Below are 27,601 nucleotides of genomic sequence, written 5' to 3' on the forward strand. Positions count from 1 at the left end.
ATTCCAACACTGATATTGAATCATTGATCATAATGTCTGCACCAATAACCTCTTTTATCCAGTTGTAGGTATTTTAATTGTTTCTCCGTGTTTCAAGCTGATCACATTTAATTTCCTTTTGTTCTTGGAGTTATTTGTATTGAAACTATTTATTTCGTATTTTCAAACACAAGGAATAGTCACGTGCAATTTAGGTACATGTAATATTAATTAAAAGTTGTCACTATACGAATTATTACATTTTTATAAAATAAGTGGAAAATAGATTTTACTTTAGATTTTACTTTTAACGACAGTACTAAAGGCTGGTTAATGTTTTGTGTCTAGGTTAGGTTAGACAAATGTTTTTAACAAAGTAGGAATACTCATTGTTGCGTCACAATATATTTACGACAATATTATGTGTATTCACAGTAACATTGATCACTTTGATAAAATCAGTGATAATAATCATTGTATATGCACAAGAAATAAGGAAAAGCTTATAACGCCAAGTTTCCGACTCCGCAAAGTCAATAAATCCTTCTTGGGGCAAGGTATCTGTTTCTATAATAAAAAATTCCGCAGACTTTTTTAACTTTGCCCTTTCATACATTCAAATCATTTGCAAAAAATACATTGGTGAAGAAGGCATATTATTCGATACAAGGTTATATAGGTGATAAAAAAGCGTGGAGTTAATACTTGTTGACTTCCAGTCAGGATATACATATATACATACATATAATTGTATTTAACTAACATGACTTTATTTTTAAATGTTGAAAAAGAATAACTACTGAGTTTCTTGCCGGTTCTTTTCGGTAGTTGGAAAGCTTATTGGCATGATATCGCTCAATCAGTATCTCTTATGATATATTAATATGGGGTAATGCTGCAGGTATGGAAACTGAATATTCATTCATCGGAACAGCTTTTGGGGGTATTTACAATATTGTAGCTCGAGAAACCCTTCGGGATATTTTTTTAACGAAGTAACTTACGGTGACATTACAGTATTTTTACAGCATTATGTATATCAATAATAATATATAATCAATACTAATACCTAAATGAGGAGGCGTTTTATTTATAATGCCTGAATGAAGTTACCTACAATACACTGATGTATTTTTTTTAAATTAACCCGAATATGCAGCGCGCTTCTGTGAAGGTTTTGGTATATAAGGTTTTAGTATACAATATTTATAAATAAGGAGGTCCACATCACAATTTCACCCGCTTTATATTTATGTTGTTGACGTGACAAGTTCTCGTTTTACTTGCTCTGAGGTTCGCTTCGCTTCAATTTTTTTTTATTTTTTATTATTTGAATAGGTGGACGAGCAAATGATCTACCTGATGGTAAGTGGTTATCACCGCCCATATATAATGACGCTGTAAGAAATATTAACCATACATCGCCAATGCATTACCAATTTTGGGAACTAAGATGTTATGTCCCTTGTGCTTGTGGTTACTCTGGCTTACTCACCCATTAAAATGGAACACGACTATACTGGGTAGTAGTGTTTGACAGTAGAATATCTGAGGAGTGGGTGGTATTTATTTAAACCGGAACCGGTGTAACTTTGAACTTAAATTCTTTAAAAATTTTAAAATGACTTGACATGATCATATTATATGCGTAATTAAACAAAGTAATAATTAGTGCTAATACATCGTATACTCATTTATTGTACGCTTATTAAATAATAATCTAGTTTATTTCATAATATCTGAAAGTACTTGACTAATTTTAAAATTAGAACGACAATATTTATTTACGAACATTTTCAATTTTATTCCATTTTTTTTTAAATATAAATTAATGATTTTTGACAACGAGTCCCATAATTGTGTTAAAATAAAATAAAACGAATACGCTTGTAAAGGTTTACTTGAATTCAGATTATTTTGATTTTCCGTATATCAGCCGATTCGCAACCGCTGCTATTGTTTATATCAGTCTCAGAAACTTATTAAATGTATTAAAACATAAGTATTAGTAGAAATTAATGTATATTTTATTATTTTATTTATATTATTTTGTACCAATGTATCATCGTGTTATTTCTTGAGTTTAAATAGGTTATTAAACTTTAAATAATATTTTTAAAAGTGTCAACAAAGTTTGTAAATTTTCATATTTACATGTATCTATTACTAGCATATATTACTAGCTGGACCCAGAAGCCTTTGACCTTTTTTTCTCTCTGGAAAGATGTTCTTACGTGTTTTCCTCACATGAAGTTGGGGTGTAAGGGTGACTCTCTGGTGCTTAGAATACCCGGTGCTCTATGGAGAACACCCGAATACCCGCTAAAAATCAGCAGTACCCACTTCGCCACGGGTTCGATTAGGAATTGTACTGTGACACCACGACGGTTGACCCACCTTTGCGTCCATCATGGCGTTAATCAAGCTAGGCAGCGAGAGGTATCCACTGACTATCATTACTAGGGAATGCCTTTAGGGCCTCATGCGGACCACCACATCAGGGTGTGACGCGCCGTGTCCAATGACACGCCACACTAGTGACAGGAGGGTGCTACCTTTCGCCTCGCTATTCGGTGCACGTGCCATATCCGGTAAGCACCTGCGTTAGCCTGTAAATGTGAGTTCTCCGTGACTAGGGTAATCAGGGCTCGTTCGGCTAGAGCCTTGATACACTCCGCCCTCCGCCGACAGACTTTGATTTTAACATATTTTTTTCTGGGGAATTCCAATTTTTTTTTGCAATTGAACGCCACCTTATTTACTCCTTAAAATATTTAGTATCTCGCAGTGAAAATCACCTCGATATCGTTTCAGCCGTTTCAGAGATTACCCGGAACAAACGGACAGACAGACAGAGCTACATTATAAAAATTGTGTTTTGTGATTGAGTGTCAAGTATACGTTCATACGCATTTATTATTTTTATATTATTTTGATATTACAGATAGACATTTCAATTTAAATTTAAATCAAATATATTTGTACAGATAAAGAATTAGATCCTTGTTAAATATGATTTATTCTTTAGATAAAATTTAAACGATAAATGTATAAAATTGTCTTTTAAAAATATAAATTGTATTGAGGGGTAAAAAATTAAGTCAATAAGTAATTTATCATCCACACTTTATTTACATGCATTCATATTTACAAAAATATAAATTATTATAGAAATGTCACTATTCATTTTTTTAAAACACGTAGACTATAATTTATATTTTAAATTTGAAAAGTTAGTAATGGTGGTAGGCGTGGGCGGGTTCGACATGTACGGAGGGAGCAGAGTTGTGCACCACGGCGTTGAAACTGAAAATATAAATAAAATACAATAGAAGTTAGAAAACTATGACTTTTTGTAACTCATAAGAAATATATACATCGTGATGAACGAAATTCTGTCAAATTTGTGTCGACCATTGGAATAGCTAAATGCGTATCGACTATAGCATGGAAACCTTCTCCTCAAGAGGACAAGGGCCCAGCAGCTGAACATTTACAAGTTCTTACTTTTACTTTAGATATATTGTATAACACATATTTTATTATGCATACCCATTGTGAGCATCAGCGGTGTATTCGACCTTGCGGACGGAGCCATCGGGCTGCACCAGGGAGTAGTATCCGTGCACGGCGTCACCGTCGCGGCTCTCGTGCTGGGACTTGTGGTCACCGGTGTGGGGGTCGGCTACTGAGTACGAGAAGTCGTATTTGGGGTGAGCCTGAAAAATGAGAAAACAAATTATTTTTTAATGTTCTTCGTAAATATAGTCAAAATCTGATTAATGTTGTTGACATACATATTCATCATGTCCATCGTAATGGGCGGCAGGGGCAGCGTATGCAGCGTATGCGATGGGGGCGGCGTGAGCCAAGGGAGCGGCGTGAGCCAGAGGGGCGCCGTGACCCAGATGAGCGGCGTAGGCGATAGGGGCGGAGTAATGACCCTCGTCGTGGCGAATGATGCTCTGTGAAGAGATGGCGGGAGCGTGTCCGTGCAGAAGACCAGCATTAGCTGCAGCCAGCATGGCACCAAAGGCTAAGATCTGAAAAAGTTAATATTTAAGTAAGTTCAAATTTTACACGTTATTTAATAAAAAATAATTTGAAAGTTATTTTTTAAAACATAACCTTATGTACTTTTCGGTTTGGTTACTTACTTTGCTGAACATTTTGTGTGTTTGGTTGAACAATTGACTATTCATTGATGTCAACGGTCCAGCGCGATGGTTTTATAGAACGCGGCCGGTGTGGCCGGCGCGGTGGGGTGGAGAAATGCACAAGCGCTTTGACTGTAACTCTGACATGAACCTCAAGGTCAATCTAACACTGATATTGAATCATTCATCATAATGTCTGCACTAAATACGTCTTTTATTTACATGTAGTTTTTTTTTGTTTTTCCGTATTTTTAATTAATCACTTTAAGTTTTATTATATTTCTGGAATTCTTCGTATTGAAACTATACATATATGTTTATACAGATATTTCATTAGAAGTAGTTGCTAAGTATATGAATTTAAATGAATATAAGTAATATCTACTGATTTTATTTCTAGCCTTTCTCAGTTGAATGTATTTTCACAATTAATTGATGGACTATGGTTAATTACCACCAGTATGTCTAGCAGTAGTAGGAGGCTTCTTGTAGTAGCAGCAGCAGTAGATACTGGTTAAGGCCTTGTTAGCTCTTTTGGTTACTTGCCACACACTCATCAGTTATTCTACGGGTAAATATAAGTTATTTGTTTTACTGTATTTTGGACATATAAAATTTTGATACACTTTAAATGATACCACATAGTGCTTTGCGATGTCCTTTCAGTTCTCTGTATAGCTGTAATTTAGTTTGAATAGAAACCCGGTGAAACTTCTCGCACTGATGGTAAATGGTAACAACTGCCCATAAACATTGGCGCCGTATGAAAATTTTAACAATTCTTACATAACCAATTCGCCACCAAATTTGGGAAATGAGATGTTATATCTCTTATGCCTGTAGTTACACTGGTTCATTCACAACCGAAACACAACAATACTAAGTATTACTGCTTGGTGGTAGAATATATGATCAGTGGGCGGTACCTACGTTGACAGGCTTGAACAAAGCCTGTCAAATAGAAAATAGTTTTTTACAACGCAAATAACTATTTGTCATCCAATGAATAACTTGCTTGATTTCGGTTTTTTAATAAATAATAGGAAAGTTAGATAACTAACTGACATTGATACTTTTCGATTAGTATACCTTGGATATTTTCATAGTATCATGCCTAATAGTTTATTTCTTTGGGGTAACGCTCTAGACATAGAAATGATATTCAGAAAGAGCTGTTGGGGCTATTACAGATGGCAGTGCATTTACAGCAATATTATATATGTATGTCCATACTAATACTAATTATTTTCATAGTAACACATGATACATATTATATAAACACGAGAAGAAAAAAAAATGGCAACACCAGGTTTCCATCTCAGCATATTCATCTTTCCATGAGCAAAGTTTTACAAAACAATCTTCCTGTGTTATTATTCATTCCAATTAGTGTTAATGTACCTCATAGCATATTTCATTGTATGAATATTTAATATTAATACTGAACTACTCAATTTCTTAATAATTGAAAGTAAAGATTTCAAAATTAAAACAGCAATTAGTATTTACGAAAATGTTCAAGTTTAATTTGTTGTTTACTTGAATAACATTATTTATCTTTTAATAAAAAATCGCGTTAAAGTGAACCCATTCCAAAATTATATATTTAAATTAGTACATCATTGTGTAATAAATATATCGAAGAAATGTTTGTTTATTTTTGTTAACTAAAATTCTTAACGGCTTTGGTATGTAATTATGTTCGTCAGAAATGCTATTACCACAAAATATACGCGTAAACACACTCATATATTAAAAGATTTTATTCGTCTCAAACTCAGTGACAATCAGATCGGTATTTTTTTTTTGTATTAAATAGTAATAATTACTTTTTTTTTTCAAAATATTATTATTATTTAAATGTTAGTATTTAATAAATTTCTATTTATATTACATTCTATTAATGTTATAATTTATAGATGCGTATTTTGTAATTTGTAATTTAGTATTTACGGGTACTTCTTTGTAATTTAGCTACATTTGAATTGTTCATTACCGTCGCATATTTTGGCTATGTAGGTCAGGTTTAATAGAAAGGCCCCGAGGTATGAAATTCTTTACTTACGAGATAAGTAATGGCTACAATATATTTTTGATTTTATCACTAGAAGGTCGATCGTTTTTATTGTTGTATGAATTAATTGGAAAAGCAAAATACTAAAAATTACTTATTCTAAACTTAATATCATTCTACCTTCTAACTTAGTAGAAATATATTGAATAGTTGTCTAATTATTAAATAGGTACTATAAATTTGTCGACTTGCAGAATTCCTGTTTGCTATTATGACAGAATTGTAAATTTGCGATCAACTTGCATATCATGTTTCTAAACGTGGAGCCTCGTTTTAGTAATTAGATATATTTCAAATTTTAACTCATTTAGAGCAGCCTATAAAAGGGTTCATACAGTATGTACATAAATCTTAAAATAATAATATGTTAACATCGAAAATTGCAGAGCGCTATGAATTCATTATTTTTACAATTTAGTTTACAATGTTTGCAAAATTTTTAGTTGGATTTGCAGTTAAGCAGATTCATCAAAGAGGCCGTATTTCCGTCACCGTGGTAGTTGTTGAACTGTAACTCATAAATAAGCTATATTCATTGACCGGATAAAAAATCTCGTGGAACTCGTTGCGAAGAAATGTTATGAGATTAAATTTTCACATTTTTTTTACAAACAATGTTTATGTTTCACGCCTTGAGATTTATTATTTAGATTGTGTAATATTAGAGCATTCCGTTTACCTTGTTTTATAAATGTAAATTCAAGTTTTGTAACTCTCAAAAGCGTTATGTGAAAGTGAACTGTCATACTGATAAAATAGCAAATAAATGTTTCACCGCATAAACTAGTAATATTTAATTAATTATTAAAAAATGTATCGAGTTATAACTTATGGATTCTTTTTTCACTAAAATAAAATAATGAATATAAAAAAGAAAACAATCTTCTCGAATATGTCAAATGTTGTGCTGATGAATAAGGAATGCTTTGTATTATGTAAAAATAATAGTTGTCAGGGATAATATAAAGGTAAATGAACAAATAAATATAATATTAATAAATCATTTATTTTAAAAACATTTTATTTCTATATACAATAATCGAAACAATACTTGTATACATTTGCGTAAGTAGGTTATTCGTAGATCCATTTCGTGGTTCAATTGTATTACAATTCAGATTAAATTTCATGGTTATTTTGGTTTAACTTTAGACAATATTTCATTGAAAATTAGAATTATATGTCATCACACACATATCAATTAACATGGACTCCTTGAAGATGGAAAAAGAACATAAGTTAAAGGAGATACTACATTTTTCGTGCCTTGAAGTTTAGCTTGAAGGCAATTGATTACATCATTATAAGAAATAATAGAGTTTGGTATGTTTGTGTTAAATCCTGTAGGCTCAGACTGAGGCTGAGGCTCTTCTTGTGCATGTTCTTCTACCTTCTCTATACTTTTTTCAGCACTTTTTTCTTCAATCTTTTTATCATCCATTTGTTCAACTCCTTTAGTAGCTTCTACAGAAATCTCTTCATTAACTTGGTCATTGGTTAGATGTTCATTTTTATTCTCAGGGCACGGAAGCACTACTGGTTTACTTTCCTTATTGACTTCAAGTGATTCTTCTACAGGATGTTCTTGTTCTGGCGAAATATTTCTTACTACGGCATTGAATCTGTAAAATAATTACGTATACACATTTTAAACATATTATTTATTTTGTCATTGTAATTTTTACATTATTATTAATGAAACATTATATACCTAATTATGCACTTTTAAAAAAATCAAATTAAAGGAAATATTATAAGACTGTATAAGTGTACGTGCAAACAGGAACACTCTCTGTTCTCTGCTCTAATAATCTGACGTGATAGCGATTTTACGCGATCGGAGAGAGTTCAGACCGACGACTAAATGTGCTTTCCGAACAACGGTTACGGAAACGGAAATGTTATCATTGCTAACTTCCAAGCTTCGAGCTAATATTGATAATTCCTTGTCAGACAAATCCTGCAACTGTTTTATTTCTCGACCCGGGCCGATATACGCCGGAAACCAGGAAAGCAGCAGTCAAATCGATAGCAATTGATTAGATACAATCGAAATGCATCGATTAAATATTTATTCTCCTAACTGACAACTAACAGACAGTGTAATAATTTAGATCAACCCCTAAGTATATTCTTATAATATACGAAATAAATAAGTGAAACGGTATTTTGTTAATATTCCTAATATCGCGGTACCCTTTCGTGTCATCTGCGGTGTAAACGACAACTCGACGAAATCCATCTGGCTGAACGAACGAATATTGGCCTTGCACTACTGACCCATCACTTTGTTCACTTTGAGTCTTCTTGTCCCCAGTTTGTTCGTCAAAAACAGCATATGCGTATTGGTAGCCTGTAGCCTCCTATAAAAACAATTTGTACATTAAAGAAACAGACATGTTAATGAAATGTTCTATAATAGAAATTAAATGTTTCTTCGCTATGTTGGTATTGTAAAGAGATGTTCAATAATTAATAAAAAACTTACATCTTTATTTGCCAATAAAATAGGTACATTTGGCAATGATGTTCTATAGCCAACAATTTTTGCATTAGCAGTGGCAGGTAAAGATGCCAGTGCAGATATGGGTTGGCTTGGAATTACACATGGCGCGACGCATGGAGAAACTGCAGGTATAGATACAACTTGCTCCAACGGAGATGAAGATAATTGGGCTAATTGAGACTTAGTGAATGAAAATGCAGATGGATTGTAATTTATATACTCCACAGGACCTCTTTGAACTACCACGTTAGAAAAGGCAGCCGCATATATGCCTTCAAGCCAGCTGAAGGATAAGATGAGTACCACCAATTTGCACTAAAAGAAATGGTTTAATTTAAGAAATATATATATATATATATATAAAACAATTTAATTTCACAAGGAAAGCACTTACATTAGGAGTCATCTTTCTAGTAGATTCACGGAAGACAACTGATATTTTTCAGGAGTTAGTCCGCCTTATAAAGAAGATTTGTTTATTCGAAAATATGGCATTCGGTAACACCGAAACAAACCACCAATGTCGCAGAATAAATGAATAGCGGTTAACAATTAATATGCTAATAGAGATTTATCACTAATTATTTTTTCTCATTCCGTATTCAGACCATGATGCAAACAAAAAGCAAGAAATCAAGCGTAAAAATTGGCTTTGTTTTATTCTTCCACCGGTTCATCACATATGAAAATGTTTCTTGAGATGTTGTATGTTTATTATTTGATATTGTAAAGGGTAAATATTAATCAAAGTAAAACTTAATCAGATACAAATGCGTTTCGATACTTTAAATTAAAGGAGATAAATGGGAATCTTTAACCATTCAGAGTTATTACTTATTGTACAGAATCTAAGAACAATTAATATAGTATTATATTATATTTCTCAAATTGGATTCAGATGAAGATCAAATAATTATTGTTTGGGTTTGTTATTAGTATGATATAATAATAATAGCCTTGGTTATCATCTCTAGACCTGCTTCCCAGTCGGCAAAGGCCTCCTCCAACCTTTACATTCATTCCTTTCTTGAGCCACTCTTTTCCACATAACTGCTGCCACTTGTCTGATACCTCTCTTTCTTTTGCTTTCTCTGGGGTGCCATCGTGTCACGGTGTTATTATGATAAAAAAAAACGTTTTTTTTTTAAATTATGAATAATCATACATTGCAAACAAAATTCCATTTTTAAAAAGTTACTGAATCTTGTGGTTAAACATATTTATTATTAATGTCAACAGTAATTAATTTGTAAACGTTCTTTTACAGTATTTTTTACCGTTAAAAGCGTCAATTGTCAACGCGTTAGGTGCCCATCGGTAAGTAGATTTGGAACAAATACAATAATCCTGACATACATAAAATACAATCACCATTGAAAGTCATGTTGCATTTTTAAATCATATTAAGAATTTCCGTAATCCATACTTTGTTGTTTACATAAGTAGTTACGCAAAAGGACTGCCTAATACATAAGTAGGTAAGTCCAAAATATAAAAATTAAAAAGCTTATTCTGAAGGGAAGACTTTTTCTTTTAACAAGATATGGTTACAAATCCCTCTTTCATAGCTTCGACTCTACTTATTTCTACAAATTACTATTACTCATGCAGTTAGTGGAAGGAAATGGTCAAATTCAAGTCGTTACAATAGTAACAAGTGGCGCAGAGCGTCTTTTTACTGCTCATGTTTTAAGCCTTTAGTATTTACCTTAGATGTCTAGACGTATCTACGAATAACTACGAATAGTGGGCTTATAGACTGATTTCATGATTGACAATAGAGCGACGGAAACTTTATTTTATTTATTTATTGATAAATAACATACAATAGATATACATAAGAAAATATAGTAATCGCCTAGCTACTGATGGAGCTTGTGCCCATAGATTTAAAAATATTTGGGTCAGTAAGAAAAGATCGAAGGTAAAGCCTAGACGCTGTTTCCGTAATTACGTTAAAATAGAACGTTTTGTGATTTTACGATTGTGTTGTGGTGTGGTACTTAGTTTGCTTGATTCTGTAGATATTCACAACAATTGTGGCAGTATGCTAAGCTTTGCGCCTTCTATGAGCGGTTGAAATTTTCGTTCTAGAGAGGAAAACAATGACTTTAATAATTTTTAGTTTCCTTGTATTTTTTTTAGCACAATAACGTATATGCAATACAATATTGTAATGATTTATTAAAGTAAAGTAAATGAGTACCAATATTAAAATCTATTTTTGAACAATGTTGCAATGAGCAATAATGCTTGCGAGTAAAATTATTATAAAAAATGAGTAGGCGCTTTAATTACAGTCAAGAAACTTAGTCTTTTAATTGTTTGTTTATATGTGTGGGTGTGTTATCAAACAAACTATGTCTTTCACTCAACCACCCATCTGCTAATTAAATCCTAGTGTTTGTTCGCCAAGCTGCCTATTGATACAACCATCTGTACTGCCGTTTATATGCAACCATTTACTTATTTATATTTCCACTCTGTACTACACAGACACACTTTACTCACCGATTTTGTAATGTATGGATTTTATAATTAACGATAAAATGACATATATGTCTGAGCCATAATCGACCGATATCGTCTGGCCCGTTTTCCTTTAAAATATCTTTACATGTAGAAGTCGTACCGTACCGTTGCACAGTACTATTATTGTTTATAAAATAACAACAAACATGGGAAAAAACGAAATAAATTTCCGAATAGCTTTACTTCAAATCTTATAAACAAGGCTTTTTTTTACTTAATATATTTTAGCAGCGTTCAAAAGGAAAGGAAACGTACCAACAATTAGTACCGTGACAGTATTTCTTGGTGCAGGGTATCCGTTTCTATGATAAAATTCTGCAGATATTTTTAACTTTGCCGATTCATAAATTCGAATCACTTGTAAAAAATACATTAATAAAAAAAGCATATAATTCAATTAAAGCTTATATAGATGATAAAAAAGCGTGGAGCTAACACTTGTTGGCATTTACATTCTGATGTAAGTAGACAAATATTTTTAATCAACTGTATTTGTACGAAATTACTTATTTTTATGTAACTATTCTTTCGAAAATACTTTTGAATCTTCAAACATCTATGCGAGTTCAGAGCGTGCGTTTTATCTAGAAATACTTAGACCTTTAGCGTATATATAGAGGAGTATTATAAATAGGGTCGCCTTTATTTATCTCTTGATCGATCACTGTCACTATATATCGGTCGAATTCATTTTATACCTCCAATCTGAGAGTTAAGTAAATCTTAAATGATTATGTCCCAAACGATTTGTCGGTTTTTAATAGAGTCGTAGTGGTCGAAATTTAAACAACGGGCATCTGTCAATTCTTATTCACAGTACTTTTCTTTTGTTATTCTAGTAACGGTAAAAATATTGAATGTTTTGTTAAATAAAATTTGGACACTGAAATTTTCTTTTTAGATTAGAATTATTGGATGTTGAATTTAGCAATTAGCATCTTTATTAAAACTAAATAGTATTTTCAATAATATATCAATTACAGTAGTAACTTTTAATTGTAAGCGGTGAGATGCTTGTTTATAACATTTTAAGACCAGTGGAGTAACTAGGCGGATAGAGGTGTGAAAATGGATGAATGGTTTTGTACATCATTTGTGCAACATAGTTAAGTTTTAACAACTACTAAAACTAAACTAAAATTGGGTACTAAAAAGGATATAGAGTACACTGGCGAAGTCGCGGGAGGATACACGTATATTATACCTTCATGACCAATTTACACAAGACATAAATCCTTGACAGCATGTTTCCAATAACTTTTTATTTTGAGTTCTATAAATAGTCTTAAGCTATACAATAAAAGTAAATAAGACAGTTCCGCTTTGCTTTTTACTTATTAGCTCTCTGTCCAAAAAATATGATTCATATTATGAATGTAATTCTTTAAATTTAAATATAATTTTTAAAGTAGATTTTATTTATTAGGTACATTATTTGTCGATTTTGTAAACTAATTTCAGTGAGAGAGCAGCGGCTGAGTTTCTAGCCGGTTAGTAGTTTTACTTTTAATTTCATCATAAAATGACAGTTTAATAACGCTTATTTAACAAAACAATTTTTTTTTTTAAATAAATGTTGTAAATGAACATAGATATTTTTTTGCCATTGATTATATTATATATGTACCTAATTATTGTAGGAAGGAATAAATAACAAAAATAAACTATATTAAATTATTATTACTGGATACTATTTTAACATAATTCGTAATTTGATGCTGACATCATCCGCTTATTATCAATGGTTAAAAATATGTGGTTTGTGTAATTAAAATAAAAAATTAAATATATTTTCGAAAAGTTTATTTTCGCCACAGTCTTATTTAAAACATTCGTTGTCGACTAAAGACTATCTATAAGTATAAAAGGTACACATAATATCACATGAAGGGGGCATTGAGCCAGTTATAATTAGTGGTACTCGGAGTGGACGGGCGCTGTGTTGTGGACGATCGCGTTGAAACTGCAGACAAAATTAAATAATTAAATTCCACTTAACTTTTTAAGTATCATACAGATTTGTAAGATTGCAGAATAAAATAAGCTGTAAACTTCATTGCACAATTATAACAGATTAAGAGAGCAGAGGTGGCTCAGTGCATAGAGTGCTTGAATATTAACTGAAGATCTCGAGGTTAAATCTGATAAAGCATCAATGAGTTTTTTTGTCCTTATTGTATTTGTGATGCATCTTGTCACAGGGGTATTCATATAAGAGTATTCATAATGATTGTGGTTACTTTTACAGTTCACCAATACAAGTAAGTTTATTGTATAGCATGAATTAGAAGAATTAAATATCGATCTTTACCCGTTATGGTCATCAGCGGTGTAGGTGACCTTACGGAAAGAGCCGTCAGGTTGGAGAAGGGAGTATTCGCCCTTTACGATGTCTCCATCACGAACTTCGTGCTGTTCCTTGTGGTCACCAGTGTGGGGGTCCGACACAGAGTAGGAGTAGTCATATTTGGGGTGAGCCTGGAAAAAACGTTTTGATAAATGATTAACAGATAAAATTATTATTAATAGAGATATTATTAGTATACTTACACATATATATATATATATATATATATACTATGCATATATCAAAAATACGAGATGTGGTTCAAATTTACATGTTATGTATTAACGATCGAATATACATATTATAAAAATAGAATCACAAATTATAAATGGATTTCATTTCCACTATAACGTCAATCTACTGGATTTTAATCAAGCGATAATCATATTAACAGTGATCAAAATATTTCAATTTATAGCTCGGTTTACGCAATTGAATTTGGGTCAGTCGTAACAATCCACATCTGCTATTAAGTCGAGCGTGAGAGTACGAGTTAGTTTATGCAAACAGCGGGCTATTTCGAGCATGCATCATGACAGTCATTATGTCCCCTAGACGGTGAGTTTCACAACATCCTGGGAAATGTGCTTATCGGCCCTTCAGTCACGACTGGGATGCGGTTATGTAACAGCACTTTGGCGAGTAATAACCCACGGCGTTCTATGACAATGTTAGTAAGATCCGATACAGCGATATCACTTTATTGCTTTTCTATCCACGACCTATTTGAATACAACTGGATGGTATTTACGACTAAGTGGCAGTTTTATCGCGATTGATCAATTTCGACCATTGTTTTCGGCTTTACTTTTTTGTCTTATTTAAATTTTCTATACAGCGACTTACCTATCAAGTAAAATATTTAAAAAATAAAATCACTACTGGTTTTCATTCGCTTGAATAACCGCGAAATATTAAACGAAGTCATATGCATGATACGCGAAGCGAAGAATCAACTGGATATTGAAGTGCCGTAACATATTATTAGGAGAAAAACTTGGCACGCTTCTAATTATTTTTCAAAGCAAGTTTGCGTGATTACGTTACTTTAATACGTTAGGGACCTATTTAGCGTGAATAGTAATGATGTAATATAATGGTAATCGGATTGTTCGTCGATATCGTATCCCGGAAACGATTGGAAAGGCTGCAGGTAACACTTGCATATTATGCAAGATATCAATTAGTAAGATTCTATTGTATTACGCCATAGCCTATGGGATTAACGGGTGCTCTACTTACTTATTAGGAACTATTTGTTTATGCATAACTATTTAATTGCGTGCTAATTTTAGCATTCATAAGATGTTACGAAATGAGTTGTGGTACAAATTAATATATGACTAAACGAAATGATCAATATTCTAGATGTCTTTCAAGTTAATAATGTATTGGTGATGATATGTTTTCATATACACACAGATCATTGTCAAGTGTATACGAAGAATAGTGTGTGGTCTAGTTATCTAATGATCGTGTCCTCCATTGTTTGCGATTGTTGTGTCGCAATATAATATACAAATTACAAGAAGATTACATTGTTGGTGTAATTTTGCAAGCAATCAAATCTGTTAGGCGTGAGCTTACAGACATAAGTGGGTTTTGACGACTTATGATTGATGAAATTGTCATCGAAGTTCATAAGTTTATATATTTTACAGTTTCAATAGTTCAATTGTGCACTGTCAAAAGTCTCAATATAAATGAGGCTTCAATTTAGTAACTTGGAAGTGTTATTATATTATTATTTGACTAAAAAATCTTAAATCGAAACTATATCTTGTCTTTAGCTTTTTACGTTTCCGACGCCTTAAAATATTCATTCATTCGAAATCTACTTAATCTTACGTGATAGTCGACATGTTCGTCATGGCCCTCGTAGTGGGCAAGCTGGGCAACCGGCGCGTATGCAACGGCTTCGTGGCCATAGCTCTCACCGCCGTAACCGTGCAACACACCAGCGGCTGCTACCGCCACGATGGAAAGGACGACTGCGGCCTAAAAGAAAATTACAATTTTTATAATGATTACATACCTAAAATATATTTAAGTGTAGCTACGAAAAGCAAATTCAGTAAATTTGAAAATAAAATCCTTGATTCAATAAATAGTAAAAAATTAAATGGTACATTAGAAAATATACATAGAGAATATTTCAGTCAATAATGGCTTCATGCTGAAATTTTATACTAATATTAAATATAAAAAAATGCATTTAGTCATTTACTGTAATTGAAAAGGATTCATTTTAGGCCATTTGGTGCAAATATTGGTCGGCAAATTTAACGACAAGCTTTAGGCAAGTTCTATATTTGTAAATTAGGCGAGATTAAGTCAGATCCTTTCACTAAATATCGGGACAAAACATGGACACTTACTTTAGCGATCATTTTGCTTTGAATAAGGTTTGCTTCGTCTCACCAACCACACACGACTGATACAAACGACTGGAACCACCGACTTTTATATTAGTTTTACCAGCGAGATGCGAAGCAGTTCGCGGCGTCTACGCAAGAATACGGTAGTTTGATAATAATATAGCAATTACGTAAAATTATGTTGTATCGCAGTTCAAGGTAAACAAATCATGACGATCTTTTGACAATAATTGGTGTTAGAAAAATGTACTGATTACGATAAAGAAGAATTACATTACGGAGACTTCAATATGTAAAAAAAACCTGCGACGCTATGAATAGATGTTTTTTTCATTATTATAAACATGTACAATATTTTATATCAGTTCTTTTTAAATGTTATAATTTGACCATAGCAACTTTCAATAATTTCTATATTATTGTTTTTTGTAAACGTGGTTAAACTATATAACCAGTTTTAAATGTAACGTAAAAAGAAAGTCAATTATTTAAATTGTGCATTTCAAATTCTTGAATTTAAATTATAATTTTTAAAAATATAAATAGATATCCTTTATGATAATCACTGAGTACTTTGGAGCTGTCCTTTTAAATTTCTTGGACGTCGGAGCACGTTTTCAATATATATCTTTGTTGTTCATTATTACCTAATATGGTACATTTAAAGCATCTAAAACAGGCACATCTTAAATGATCTACGTCACGTTTTAAAACTGTTTTCTCCAGCATGCATGTCGAACAAGCGCAGCTATTCTTGCAAGGTATAAACTTTTATGGACGTTAAATTGTGATAAATACGACCAAACTAATATGTGATTACGTATAAACTCGTAAAATAAAATTTAAAAATCTACGTATCACCGTGAAAGGCGGAGTTTTCTTAGGAATTAGACTGAATTCTTTAAATAAAATTAATTGTTATAATTGCATATACTTATTAAAATTAGAGTGAAAGTTGTGAATTTTTGCGTTTCCAGTAAAAGTTATATTAAGCTGTAGTTTGCGTATTTATATTACGTAGCAAATTTATCACAATAAAAGGACTATTGATTGATTGGAAATAAATAAGGTTGTATCTGTGCATGTCATAGATACTGGGACATAATACTCATTGCAATGCATTGTTAAATTGCAAACGTAATATGCGATGATGCGAAATAATGAAATATACTAATACTTCAGATATATTACACAGATAACATATTTGGGACATAATTAGTTAGCAATCAGGTCTTGTGGGACTTTGATTTATTACTATGTGCTTGGTTTGTAAATAAAAAAAGAAAAACAGAGATATTTGAAAGAAAATTGGAAAAAAATATATGAAAAATTTGTAAAATAAAGCGGTTTTGGTGCTATAACAATAACACTTCCCTGACAACCAAAGACGTCATAGAAAGCAATATTTGCGTCTTGGAGTTGTAAAGATTTATAAAAAGAAAATTAATACTAACAATCGGTAAATAAATAATTAATTAGGGATTATTAATGTTTGACGGAAGAATAATGAATGATTATATAGTACCTACCGGACCTAGACTACCTAATGGTGAAACTATAAAATGCAAAATAACGGTTTATTTTGTTTTATCGATGGTATGAGTTTCGAAATAATCCGCAGCGTCTACTGGTTCATGGGTACGATAAATGACCCGGTCGTTATTGTTTAGAATCTAGAACTAGGAAATACGATATTAAGTTTAAACTAGTCTATTGAAAGAAATAAGGACACTTCAGTTCTATATCGATATCTATTGCATCGAAATCCAATCTCGACACTCGAAACGTAATTAGGAAATTCCTCTTAAGGCCACGTGTAATTAATCCGTGTGTTTGTACATACTTATTCGTTTCAACCGTAATGAGTTATTGTTTCATATTGAAATTATGTATCATTTTATTAAGAAAATAAAATTGTGCGACTTAGAATGTTCTATAAGACGAATTTTTAGTAAGTCCTGTTCACAATATAAAGTCTGCTTGAAATAGTACATTAGTTTTAGCTACTTAAACAAAGGTGCAAAAACACTAACAAAAACGATCTAGAAATACATGCATTTGACCTTAAAACTTTGGCTTTGTAATAGGACAATTGCACTCATGTCAATCAAGGCCGCTGTCATTATTTTGTCTTTTAGGTTACTTACGAAACAACGCTCTAATTCTACACAAGATGCGTGTAATTCACATAAAAAAGCGACAATTATGTTTATTCGTAAATGCGTTTTGGTCTGTTTAGTGAAGTGATTGCTTATTAATTGTTTTAGTAAAGGTTCGGTGTACCGGTCGTACTAATGTTTTTAGTTTTTTAGTGAAGGTACAATGTATTGTTTTCATATTATATATGATATTCAATTTAAAAATATACATGTATATTATATATAAATATTTATTTATTAAAAAGTGTTAACTTAAATATGATAATGACGATTTAGATATTAATAGCTTATTAACATATTATTACATTTATTTACTTATAAAATAAGCTATTAATTTATTGTGTTATATCTTATTACTAATACGAAAAATAAATCGAATCATTGGAATATCTGCGTGCGGAGAGTTGCTTAAGGCTTGGTGTACATGACGCTGTTGTCGCAAAGTGCCGGATCGCACGTTTATATCGCATGAATAAAATCCATGCACAGGCAATGAGCAACAACGATTTTATGCCATGATGTTGTAGTCGTTGATACCATAGTAATTATTTATATGGACATTTAATATATATTTAACTTTCAAACATTCACTGTTATCTTTTCAGTTGGTTAAAACGAGATATACTCTAAAATTTCATCTTCAATGTTACATAAATAAAAATTTTTGTTCAGCATTATTGTTGCAACAATGACATTAACGTTATGTACACAGTGAATTATTTATTGTTTATAAAAACCATCCTACCAATTACGAATGTACTACACTGTGATCTTTGGTTTAAAAATCAATGTGGAACTTGGGGTTCAAACCACCAGCACGCCGTCGGCGCGGCTGCGTTTCGGTTATTAATGTATACACATTTTTCGGTTTCGACATTTGCGGTTATTGTTTTATTCAATATTTTTATCACGATGCGTAGAATATTGACTGTACAAATTATGTTTTTGCGTACTACGTAGGTAATTCATTTGTAATATATTGACAAGACATTAAAAACAAATAACAATTTAGAAAATAATAAAAATAGATTTCAACGCAACGTCCGGCCGTCAGATATAAAAAAAAATGATGGATATCAAAATAATTTATAATTAAAGAAAACCAACGCATGTAGTTGAATATATAAAAACATAATTATAATAAATAAAATCAAAACCTGCGTTCTTGGGGCGCCTCTTTAGAGGTCGAACCGAGGTTCGAATTCGAGGACTTAGAAAACCGTTGAATTAAGATGGGAGTTGAAGACAGCGTTATGCCAATTACCATCACGACATGCGTCATGCAAATATCATGATATCCCGTAAATATGATTATATTCAGGTCCAAGGCTAGGTTTTTATCATTTTTTTAATAGTTTGTTCAGTGGTATAGTCTTTAGAACAAACTGAGTATATTATACATTAGCTTTTTACTCTTAGAAATACTGCTTTTATTGTTTTATCATTACGAGTGCTATTAACTTTCACAGAAAAAAGACTATTTAAAATACTTGAAATTTACTTAAAACGAATATACTGTCAGAAATATTTCGATTACTACATACATATAATGATCTTTATGACGTAACATAATGATTATTATAATTTCCTTTTATAAATTAATATTACAACGGGATATTAACAAAGTGAAATAAATCAAAGCATGTAGTCCTTGAATAAAATCCACACAAATCTTAAAAGACCGTGTAACAAACATGCTGATTTATACCATTTTAATTTTTATTACATTTTTTCATTCGCATTTTTTTTTATGATATCCGTAGGTGGACGAGCAAATAGGTCACCTGATGGTAAGTGGTCACTACCGCCCATAGACAAGGCGCGCATCACCAATGCGCCACCAACCTCGGGAACTAAGATGTTATGTCCCTTGTGCTTGTAGTTACACTGACTCACTCACCCTTCAAACCGGAACCCAACAATACTGAGTACTGCTGTTTGACGGTAGAATATCTGATGAGTGGGTGGCACCTACCCAGACGGGCTTGCACAAAGCCCTACCACCAAGTGCATTTATTAAACAAAAATTTCCGCTCGCGACTTCTATCGCATATTTTAAGGAGGGTTCAGGTGATATGTTAGTCCTTGTCTGTACCTCTCACAATGTGTATATTAATTTTATGATCGGTTGATTAGTTGGGTCCTTTAGGGTAACAAACAAACAGACTGACTTTCGTATTTATAATATGAATTAGGATTAAACCAATTTTAAAATGTCGGTGATGAAATGTTAAGTACTCGTTGCAGTTTTTATTACTTAACTTTACACTTTACTAAATTGAAAACGCAACGATTCCAAAAATGAAGTGTTTTTTCTTTTATAATACGTACTGCATTTAATTTGTATTACCACTTAGCTACGTTGAATTTTATTTGTATGTTTCTTAGAACTAGAGCAATTTTTAGAATGTTACAACAGACAATATGAGTATAAAAAGTCAACTCATAAAAAATAGCTGACTCGTCACGACTTCGTTGGGGACTACCGGGTCCAATCTAAGCCACCTAGGGACCCAGTCAAACACACAAAAAAAACATCGTAAGCGGTCCAACTGTTTAGAAGTTTATTTACGTACACACATACAGAAGAATTATATATATAACTGGCTACCTGAGACGGGTACACTAAGATTCTATATACAACTTTAAGGTTGAGTAACAAACATAAAACGAATCATTCTGGTTTTTTCCGGCTACGAAATTCTCGGCTTTTCTCTACGATAATATACATGTATTATTACTACGATAATATATTGTACATTTAAATCTTCCTCTTGAATCAGTCTGTTTATTGATGAACCGTATTAAAATCCATTGCGCTTCCACAGCTTACAAGATCTTATCGTACAGACGGCGAGAAGCGACATCGTTTTATACTGTATAGAGAAGATGTATTTAATTCGCATATATATTTTTTGTGCGAATAACATAATTTTTTTTTTATCAAAGTTATGCAAATTAATGATAAAAATGATTATATAATACGGTATAATTAACAAAATTTAAAATCGTAATAAAATATTATTTTTTCTAGTAATTAACACAATTACATTTTACGATCTTTTAGTGTTGTATTGTTCGTTTGAATCTTTGTTTCAGTTGCATAAATAAACTGTACATATATGGTGAGATAGAGGTCTAAAACAATAGGGAATTAATGTTTCATCATTTGATTTCGGTATTCTTACATACTAGATAGTAAGTGATGTAACCTCATAAATTTAAGACAATCATTGGACAATATTACTTTATCGATAAAATTATTATATATAAGATTGTAATGTGATAAAATCAATAGTTTATTCGCTTTGATATTCATACGGGTTATATAAATTTGATTATAAATTATGTTTAAAATAGTAAATCAGATGAACTACTAAATAATGAGTTGCTTGATGAAATCATTTAGAATTAATCTGCCGAGCCGAAACCATATTTAAGTTCAGCATATTTTTGAAATCACATTTTAAAATAACCTATATAGAGGTAATACCACATTGGTGTGTATTTCAGCCCTTAGTCAACTAAGCCAACTCATTTTTAATCGGTAGCCCAAAAATAAAGTTTCGAGCTTCTAACTTCCAAAATGACGGACTTCTAGACTAACCTGTATACAAAATGTCAACCCCTACTTTTTCCCTATAGGCGTAAAATATCAAGAAATGCTTTAATACGTATATACTACCCATTTTTAATCAGTGGCACAAAAATAAAATTTCGTGCTTCTTACTTTAAAAATAATGGACTTCCAGACTATCCTATATACGAAATAATTTTTATAATTATATATTTATACAAACTTTCAATCCTTAATTCACTCCCTTAGGGGTAGAATTTCCAAAATTCGTTCCTTAGTGGGTATCATGATATGTTAGTTTATAAGTGTACATATAAGTTTTATGCTTCTAGTTCTAAAAATAACAATACTTTCAACAACTTACAACCTTTCATCCCCATTTTCAAGCCTTTACAGCCCTTTTTTCCAAATAAAAAGTAGCCTATGTCCTTTCTCAGGCTCTAGACTATTTGTGTACCAAATTTCATTTAAATCGGTTCAGTAGTTTTGGCGTGAAAGCGAGACAGACAGACAGAGTTACTTTCGCATTTATAATATTAAGTATGGAAGTATGGATTATAAGATATTTTCAATATTATTATGTTCTTAGGATAAGCATTAATATTATTAAATAAATGTATTTATTAATAATAGGAGAGTACTATGTCATAAACGATCAATGTAATATATTCTTATAATGGTCAATATAGCATGGACGTACAAGTTTGTAGAGAGTGAAAAAATAAAATAAAAGAAATATTCAATATAAATAATGATTTATTTCTATTAGGTGTTACAGTTTAGGAAATAACGTAGAACTTAATGGTGGGCTAGGTAAGGTGTCGCGTGGATCACGGGAGTGGCGTGAACCAATGGAGCGGCATGAACAATGGGAGCATGGACGACGGGAGCAGCATGGACCACGGGCGCGGCGTGAACAACGGGCGCGGCATGGACCACGGAGCCTGCGTGCTCTGCTTGAGTTTGAGCAGCATGGGCTGATGGAGCGGAGTTGTGCACGACAGCGTTGAAGCTGAAATTTTTAAAACATTATTTACACACTTTTTCCTTATGCTCATACATTTTTGTTTTATTAATCTCATTTAGAAATACGTTTTTGGTACAATTGAAATACTTATTTAATTTCGAATGCAATGATTTTATCGAATTCATTGACCGAAACAACATTTGTTTAAAGCTAAATTACGTTGTCCTAGGAGCACGGGTTGTTAGTCTCGCTAGCTTGGCCGATCTTTACGAACATGAGTTTCCTTACGCAATACTAAGCACTCTCAGCACTCGCAACAAGTTCATACATGTGGTAATGGAATACATTCGTGTTCCATATCAAAGATCGCGTGTATGTTACCGTTTTTGATTTTAATTTGTATATTTACTCAGCAACAAGTTATAGAATACCACGTGCATATTCAAGAGATTACGTTAAGTATTACACAATATACAAGTAGTACTGATAAATAGCATCCTTGTTAAGGTCAATTTTTCATAGTTATAATGAAATTAAAATTGTTCTTACCCATTGTGAGCATCAGCGGTATATTCGACGGTTCTCACGGCGCCATCGGGCTGGACCAGAGAGTATTCTCCTTTTACAACATCTCCTTCGCGGCTCTCGTGCTGAGATTTGTGGTCACCGGTGTGTGGGTCTTCGACGGAGTAGGAGAATTCGTAGTGAGCTGGTGCCTGTATAAGAAGTTGAAATTAGTAAAATGTCACTTAAAAAATAACAAAAGTTAAAAAAAAGTTGCATCATTGATACATTGTACGAATATTTTGTTAAAAAAACGTTACATGTTTAAATTAATTGCAACATTATAATAATCATAATGTTTTTTTGTCTATTAACCAATTAAACTTTGATATATGTTTTATTTTCTCCGACAAACGGATATTAATAACAGTCGAATCATGACAAATAGCAGATACTGTTATTACAAAACTATAGTCTTGTAATAATGTAAGATCATTGCTCAATAAACATTTAATTGATTCGTATTAACTGAACATATTACAATTAGATTGATAAAGTTGGCCTTTCACTTTCATTGTTATAAAAAATTGGTTCATATTACAACTACTTAGATTCAAATTAGAAAAATAAAAGTAACTAGTGGCCAGTAACAAAAAATTAACCTGACAATATATAACTTCATGTCGAAACATTCCTTTATCCGAAAGATGCCTAAAGTGTCCCACTTTAATATAAATCAAGCGGTTTAAATTTATGGATATGCCTTTATCTAATAGTAAGGTTGGAAATAAACAGAGAAACTTCCCGTTTGAGTTGGAAAGTTGTTATACTTGTTACTCAGATTAATTTGTTTATGGTTTCTTGGTACTCACGTGGTCTTCGATCTGTTCTGCATGAGCTAGAGCAATGGGTGCTGAGTGGGACACCGCGGCGACATGTTGAACGATGGGGGCGGAGTGGAGGAGGGGAGCAGCGTGGTGAAGAATTGGAGCAGCATGGGCCAAGACGGGAGCAGCGTGAGAAACTATGGGAGCGTAGTGTGTAGCTCCATTAGTGGGCTGGTCGTGGCGGACAATGCTTTGGGATGAGACGGCATGGCCGTGTCCCTCGTCGATGATGCCCGCATGGCAGACTGCCACAAGAACGCTGACTGCTACGATCTACAAAAGGAAATTTATACATAATTATATATAAAACTTAAAATTGATTAATTTTATCGAATATCATTTAATTTATTATAATTAAATCTTACTTTGAAGTACATGTTGATGCTGTATTGATTGACTGGACTTATGTGATAAGGACGTTGGTCGGGACGTAGTTTTTATACCGGGTGGAAGCCGTGTCACCGAATACCAAAACCGGCCCAACATACGACACCACGAACTGTTACCTTTTCATTACGTCACATTGACAGATCACAACCTCAAGGTTAGAATAAGCCCTTTCAACTTTCCTGTTTAATGAGTTAATCGATTCTTCTGTAAAGGCGATATTAATATTCAAGATAAATTGCTTTTTCGTTCAATTTTACTTGCAAGATCTTTAAATATTTTTAATTTATGATAAAAGTAAGGTTTTAGTTAAAGAGTTTAAGTGTGAATATCTGATTAGCGTAATAGAAGCAATAAATAGGCTCACAATTAGAATCTATCCGTAAATTTATTGGTTGCGTTAGGCTGACCCCGTTTGAGAAGATTTTAAATACTTCAATAAGGTTCGTCTTTGTTTAGTTACTCTATAGTACATTTATCTATTATATTAAAATTAGTAGGTCCGTATGTGGGATGTCCTGGTAGATTGTGGGACGACTACTAAGACTACCTTCTATTTTTTTTTTTAATTTATAATTGCTATGGTAGACTGCAAATTGATTAGTAGACGGTAAGTGATCACCACTGCACACAGCACTAAAAAACACACAAAACACGTAAAAAATATTAATCATTTTTTACATTGCCAATAATTCACAAACTTTAGGAACTAAGTTGTTATGCTATTTGTGCCTATAATTACACTGGGTTACTCACCATTTAAATCTTTAAGCCCTTTTATCCTTTCTTCTATCTTGGGAATTTCAGCCGTTCAGTTTTGTTAAACGTATATTAAAAATGAAGTTACATATTAGTCTGTTTTTTATTAATGTAATACGTTTATGGAATAGGTTTTTCATGGAGTACTTTAAATACAAACTAGTGCCATTCAAATTCGATAAGCAGTTAAACTGTGATTGGCTAATATACATCAAAACATACAAATATTCACATTTATAATATTTGTAAGACTGTGGTTACAAGTTTTATTTTTAATAAAAGGTTTACTTGATTGGCTTAGTGCAAGTTCGTCTCGGTATGTACCAACCACTCATCAGATATTCTACCGCCAAACAGCAGTACTCATTATTGTTGTGTTCCGGTTTGAAGGTGAGGGAGCCAGTGTAACTGCAAGCACAAGGGACATAATTTCTTAGTTCCCAAGGTTGGTAGCGCACTGACTACCTAAAAAATGATTTACCATTTCTTCAACTTAGCATCATGTCACCCATTTTCTCGTTCGTCTAATTATACTATAAAAAGGTTCATTATTACTTTTATAGATTTTATGCCAATAAGGTGACAGAATATTATTAGATAATTTACATTAATAAGTCACTTATTATATATTATGTTATTAAACTATGCAATGCAAGTATGTAGTTATTTTATCAAGATCTACGTACTCGTATTTAAGTTTTTTTGAGTATAGATAAATCATAAAATATTTGTAGTCTTTATCAAATATTGTATATTTTAATTTTACAAGCAAGGATACATATATTACAAAAAAGAAGTAATATATCATATTAAATATTATTTATTGGCTAGTATGAACACGTCCGAGGCATGCGATCCGGTAAGAAAGTAGCGCTCTGGGTTGCACTGAGTGCTCTACTAAGCCGTTGTGTAATTCATTAGGCTTTGGGCACAATGGTTGTAAGTATTATTATTTGGTATCTTCAATATGTCACTCGTGTACAAGCTTTAAAATAAATGTTATCTATTTTTGCAAAAATCTGTAGATGAGGTTTTAGTAGTTTTTTTTTACATTAATTTGAATTGATTTGACTTATTATTAAGAAAGTATAATTATAAATTGACAAAAAGATCTGTCTTAAAATTGATTTAGGATATTTCTTTTGTATTTTTTTTTAAAAATCCTTACACTCAATATAAAATTCATAAATAGATAGAAATAAACGCGATCGTAGATATATTAAATGTTATTGATATATTGATTTGAAAATTATGTTTATTATTTATGACTGTGTATGTATCTGTTGCTTGGTGTGATTCATTGTGTCTTCGGTGCAAGTAATAATGACCGTACTGCATACTTCCTTTCTGGCTTCTTAACCGTTTATGAATAAATACGTGCGCAGACGCAAGACAAAATAATACAACAATAATTAATACAAATATATTAATTATTCCAAGAAAAATACGATTTATATCAATTTCATGTAACTATAAGTGGGTTCCCTTTACAGTTACATTTTAAATTGGTTAATAACAATTTTAATATGGTTAATTTTTTGTAGTTTTTACAAAATGTAATTTTGAATAAAATTATACCAAAAAGTTTTATGTGGCAAGATCTACGTACGTTTTTTTAATTATTTAAAATTTTAATAAATATGTATATTCTTTTGAGAACAATTACATATGTATATCTACCTAATACGTGGCTAAGTTAAATGTATACGTATACCAATTAATTGTTTCGTAGTTCTGGATTCTCGGTTTAAATCCCGGGTCCAATTAAAAAGATGTCGGACTTCTTTGGAAGTCGAAGATAATATAATAGTTGGCACTGCGCAAATCTCTCACCAATAATATCGCACACGTGAGTAAGGGAAAAGAAAATGCACTCATCAACGCATATAATTCAAAATATAATGAACATTTTGCAATCCAAAGCATTCTAGCAACACGAAAGATCGCTAAAGTCGTCACAATTTGAGCCTCATTTAATAAGGAGGTATTCAGTATCTTAAAACTATTTTGTACTGTTACCCCAAAGAGAAGTGTTTCAATTTTGATCGGTATTTTAATTTTTTTATATACATTACATACTACATTATTGGTATTGTGTCTGCGTTGTCCCACAATGTCTGTGAGCTTTTTCGCGAAGGTCACCAGTAAAACACGATATTGGTAAATCGACCAATTTAACGAAACCTTCAGCATCGTTTATTTTTTACGTCGATTTTTATCTTACGTCGTATATCATGTCACTGCAACGAAGTTTCGCGTAGATTTACAAAGCGAGTACTCTGATATAATTGGATATAACTGCGGCATAATTTCATTCGCATTCGCTAACATTTCGACAATGGTCGTATTTAAGGTTTCACATTAACGAAAACGTTCAATATCTCAGTT

General features: G+C 32.1%; 3 protein-coding genes and 1 long non-coding RNA gene across 5 annotated transcripts in view; 1 reads left to right on the top strand and 3 right to left on the bottom strand.

Annotated features, from left to right (window-relative positions):
- LOC135193335 (uncharacterized) overlaps window positions 1–27,601 on the top strand; it is a 375,120-nt gene that overhangs the window by 36,959 nt on the left and 310,560 nt on the right. The gene's annotated exons all lie outside the window — the stretch shown is intronic.
- On the bottom strand, window positions 3,089–4,176 carry LOC135193331 (cuticle protein 7-like). The gene is made up of 4 exons (XM_064215193.1): window positions 4,137–4,176; window positions 3,777–4,022; window positions 3,532–3,698; window positions 3,089–3,285 (listed from the first exon to the last, which is right to left on the bottom strand). The coding sequence occupies exons 1-4, from the start codon at window positions 4,146–4,148 to the stop codon at window positions 3,213–3,215; spliced, it is 498 nt and encodes a 165-aa protein (XP_064071263.1). The 5' UTR covers window positions 4,149–4,176; the 3' UTR covers window positions 3,089–3,212.
- LOC113393341 (uncharacterized) lies at window positions 7,244–9,220 on the bottom strand. 2 transcript variants are annotated; one of them, XM_064215179.1, is made up of 4 exons: window positions 9,111–9,220; window positions 8,699–9,031; window positions 8,491–8,573; window positions 7,244–7,832 (listed from the first exon to the last, which is right to left on the bottom strand). In XM_064215179.1, the coding sequence occupies exons 1-4, from the start codon at window positions 9,120–9,122 to the stop codon at window positions 7,412–7,414; spliced, it is 849 nt and encodes a 282-aa protein (XP_064071249.1). In that variant the 5' UTR covers window positions 9,123–9,220; the 3' UTR covers window positions 7,244–7,411. The 2 variants fall into 2 exon arrangements, with proteins under 2 accessions (XP_064071249.1, XP_026485952.2); XM_026630167.2 differs by having other exon boundaries at window positions 8,407–8,573.
- On the bottom strand, window positions 13,050–24,544 carry LOC113393320 (cuticle protein LPCP-23-like). The gene is made up of 8 exons (XM_026630139.2): window positions 24,433–24,544; window positions 24,053–24,340; window positions 23,226–23,392; window positions 22,510–22,721; window positions 15,974–16,011; window positions 15,444–15,593; window positions 13,560–13,726; window positions 13,050–13,211 (listed from the first exon to the last, which is right to left on the bottom strand). The coding sequence occupies exons 1-8, from the start codon at window positions 24,442–24,444 to the stop codon at window positions 13,160–13,162; spliced, it is 1,086 nt and encodes a 361-aa protein (XP_026485924.2). The 5' UTR covers window positions 24,445–24,544; the 3' UTR covers window positions 13,050–13,159.

Source organism: Vanessa tameamea, chromosome 6 (assembly GCF_037043105.1).
Source record: "Vanessa tameamea isolate UH-Manoa-2023 chromosome 6, ilVanTame1 primary haplotype, whole genome shotgun sequence".
Taxonomy (NCBI): Eukaryota; Metazoa; Arthropoda; class Insecta; order Lepidoptera; family Nymphalidae; genus Vanessa; species Vanessa tameamea.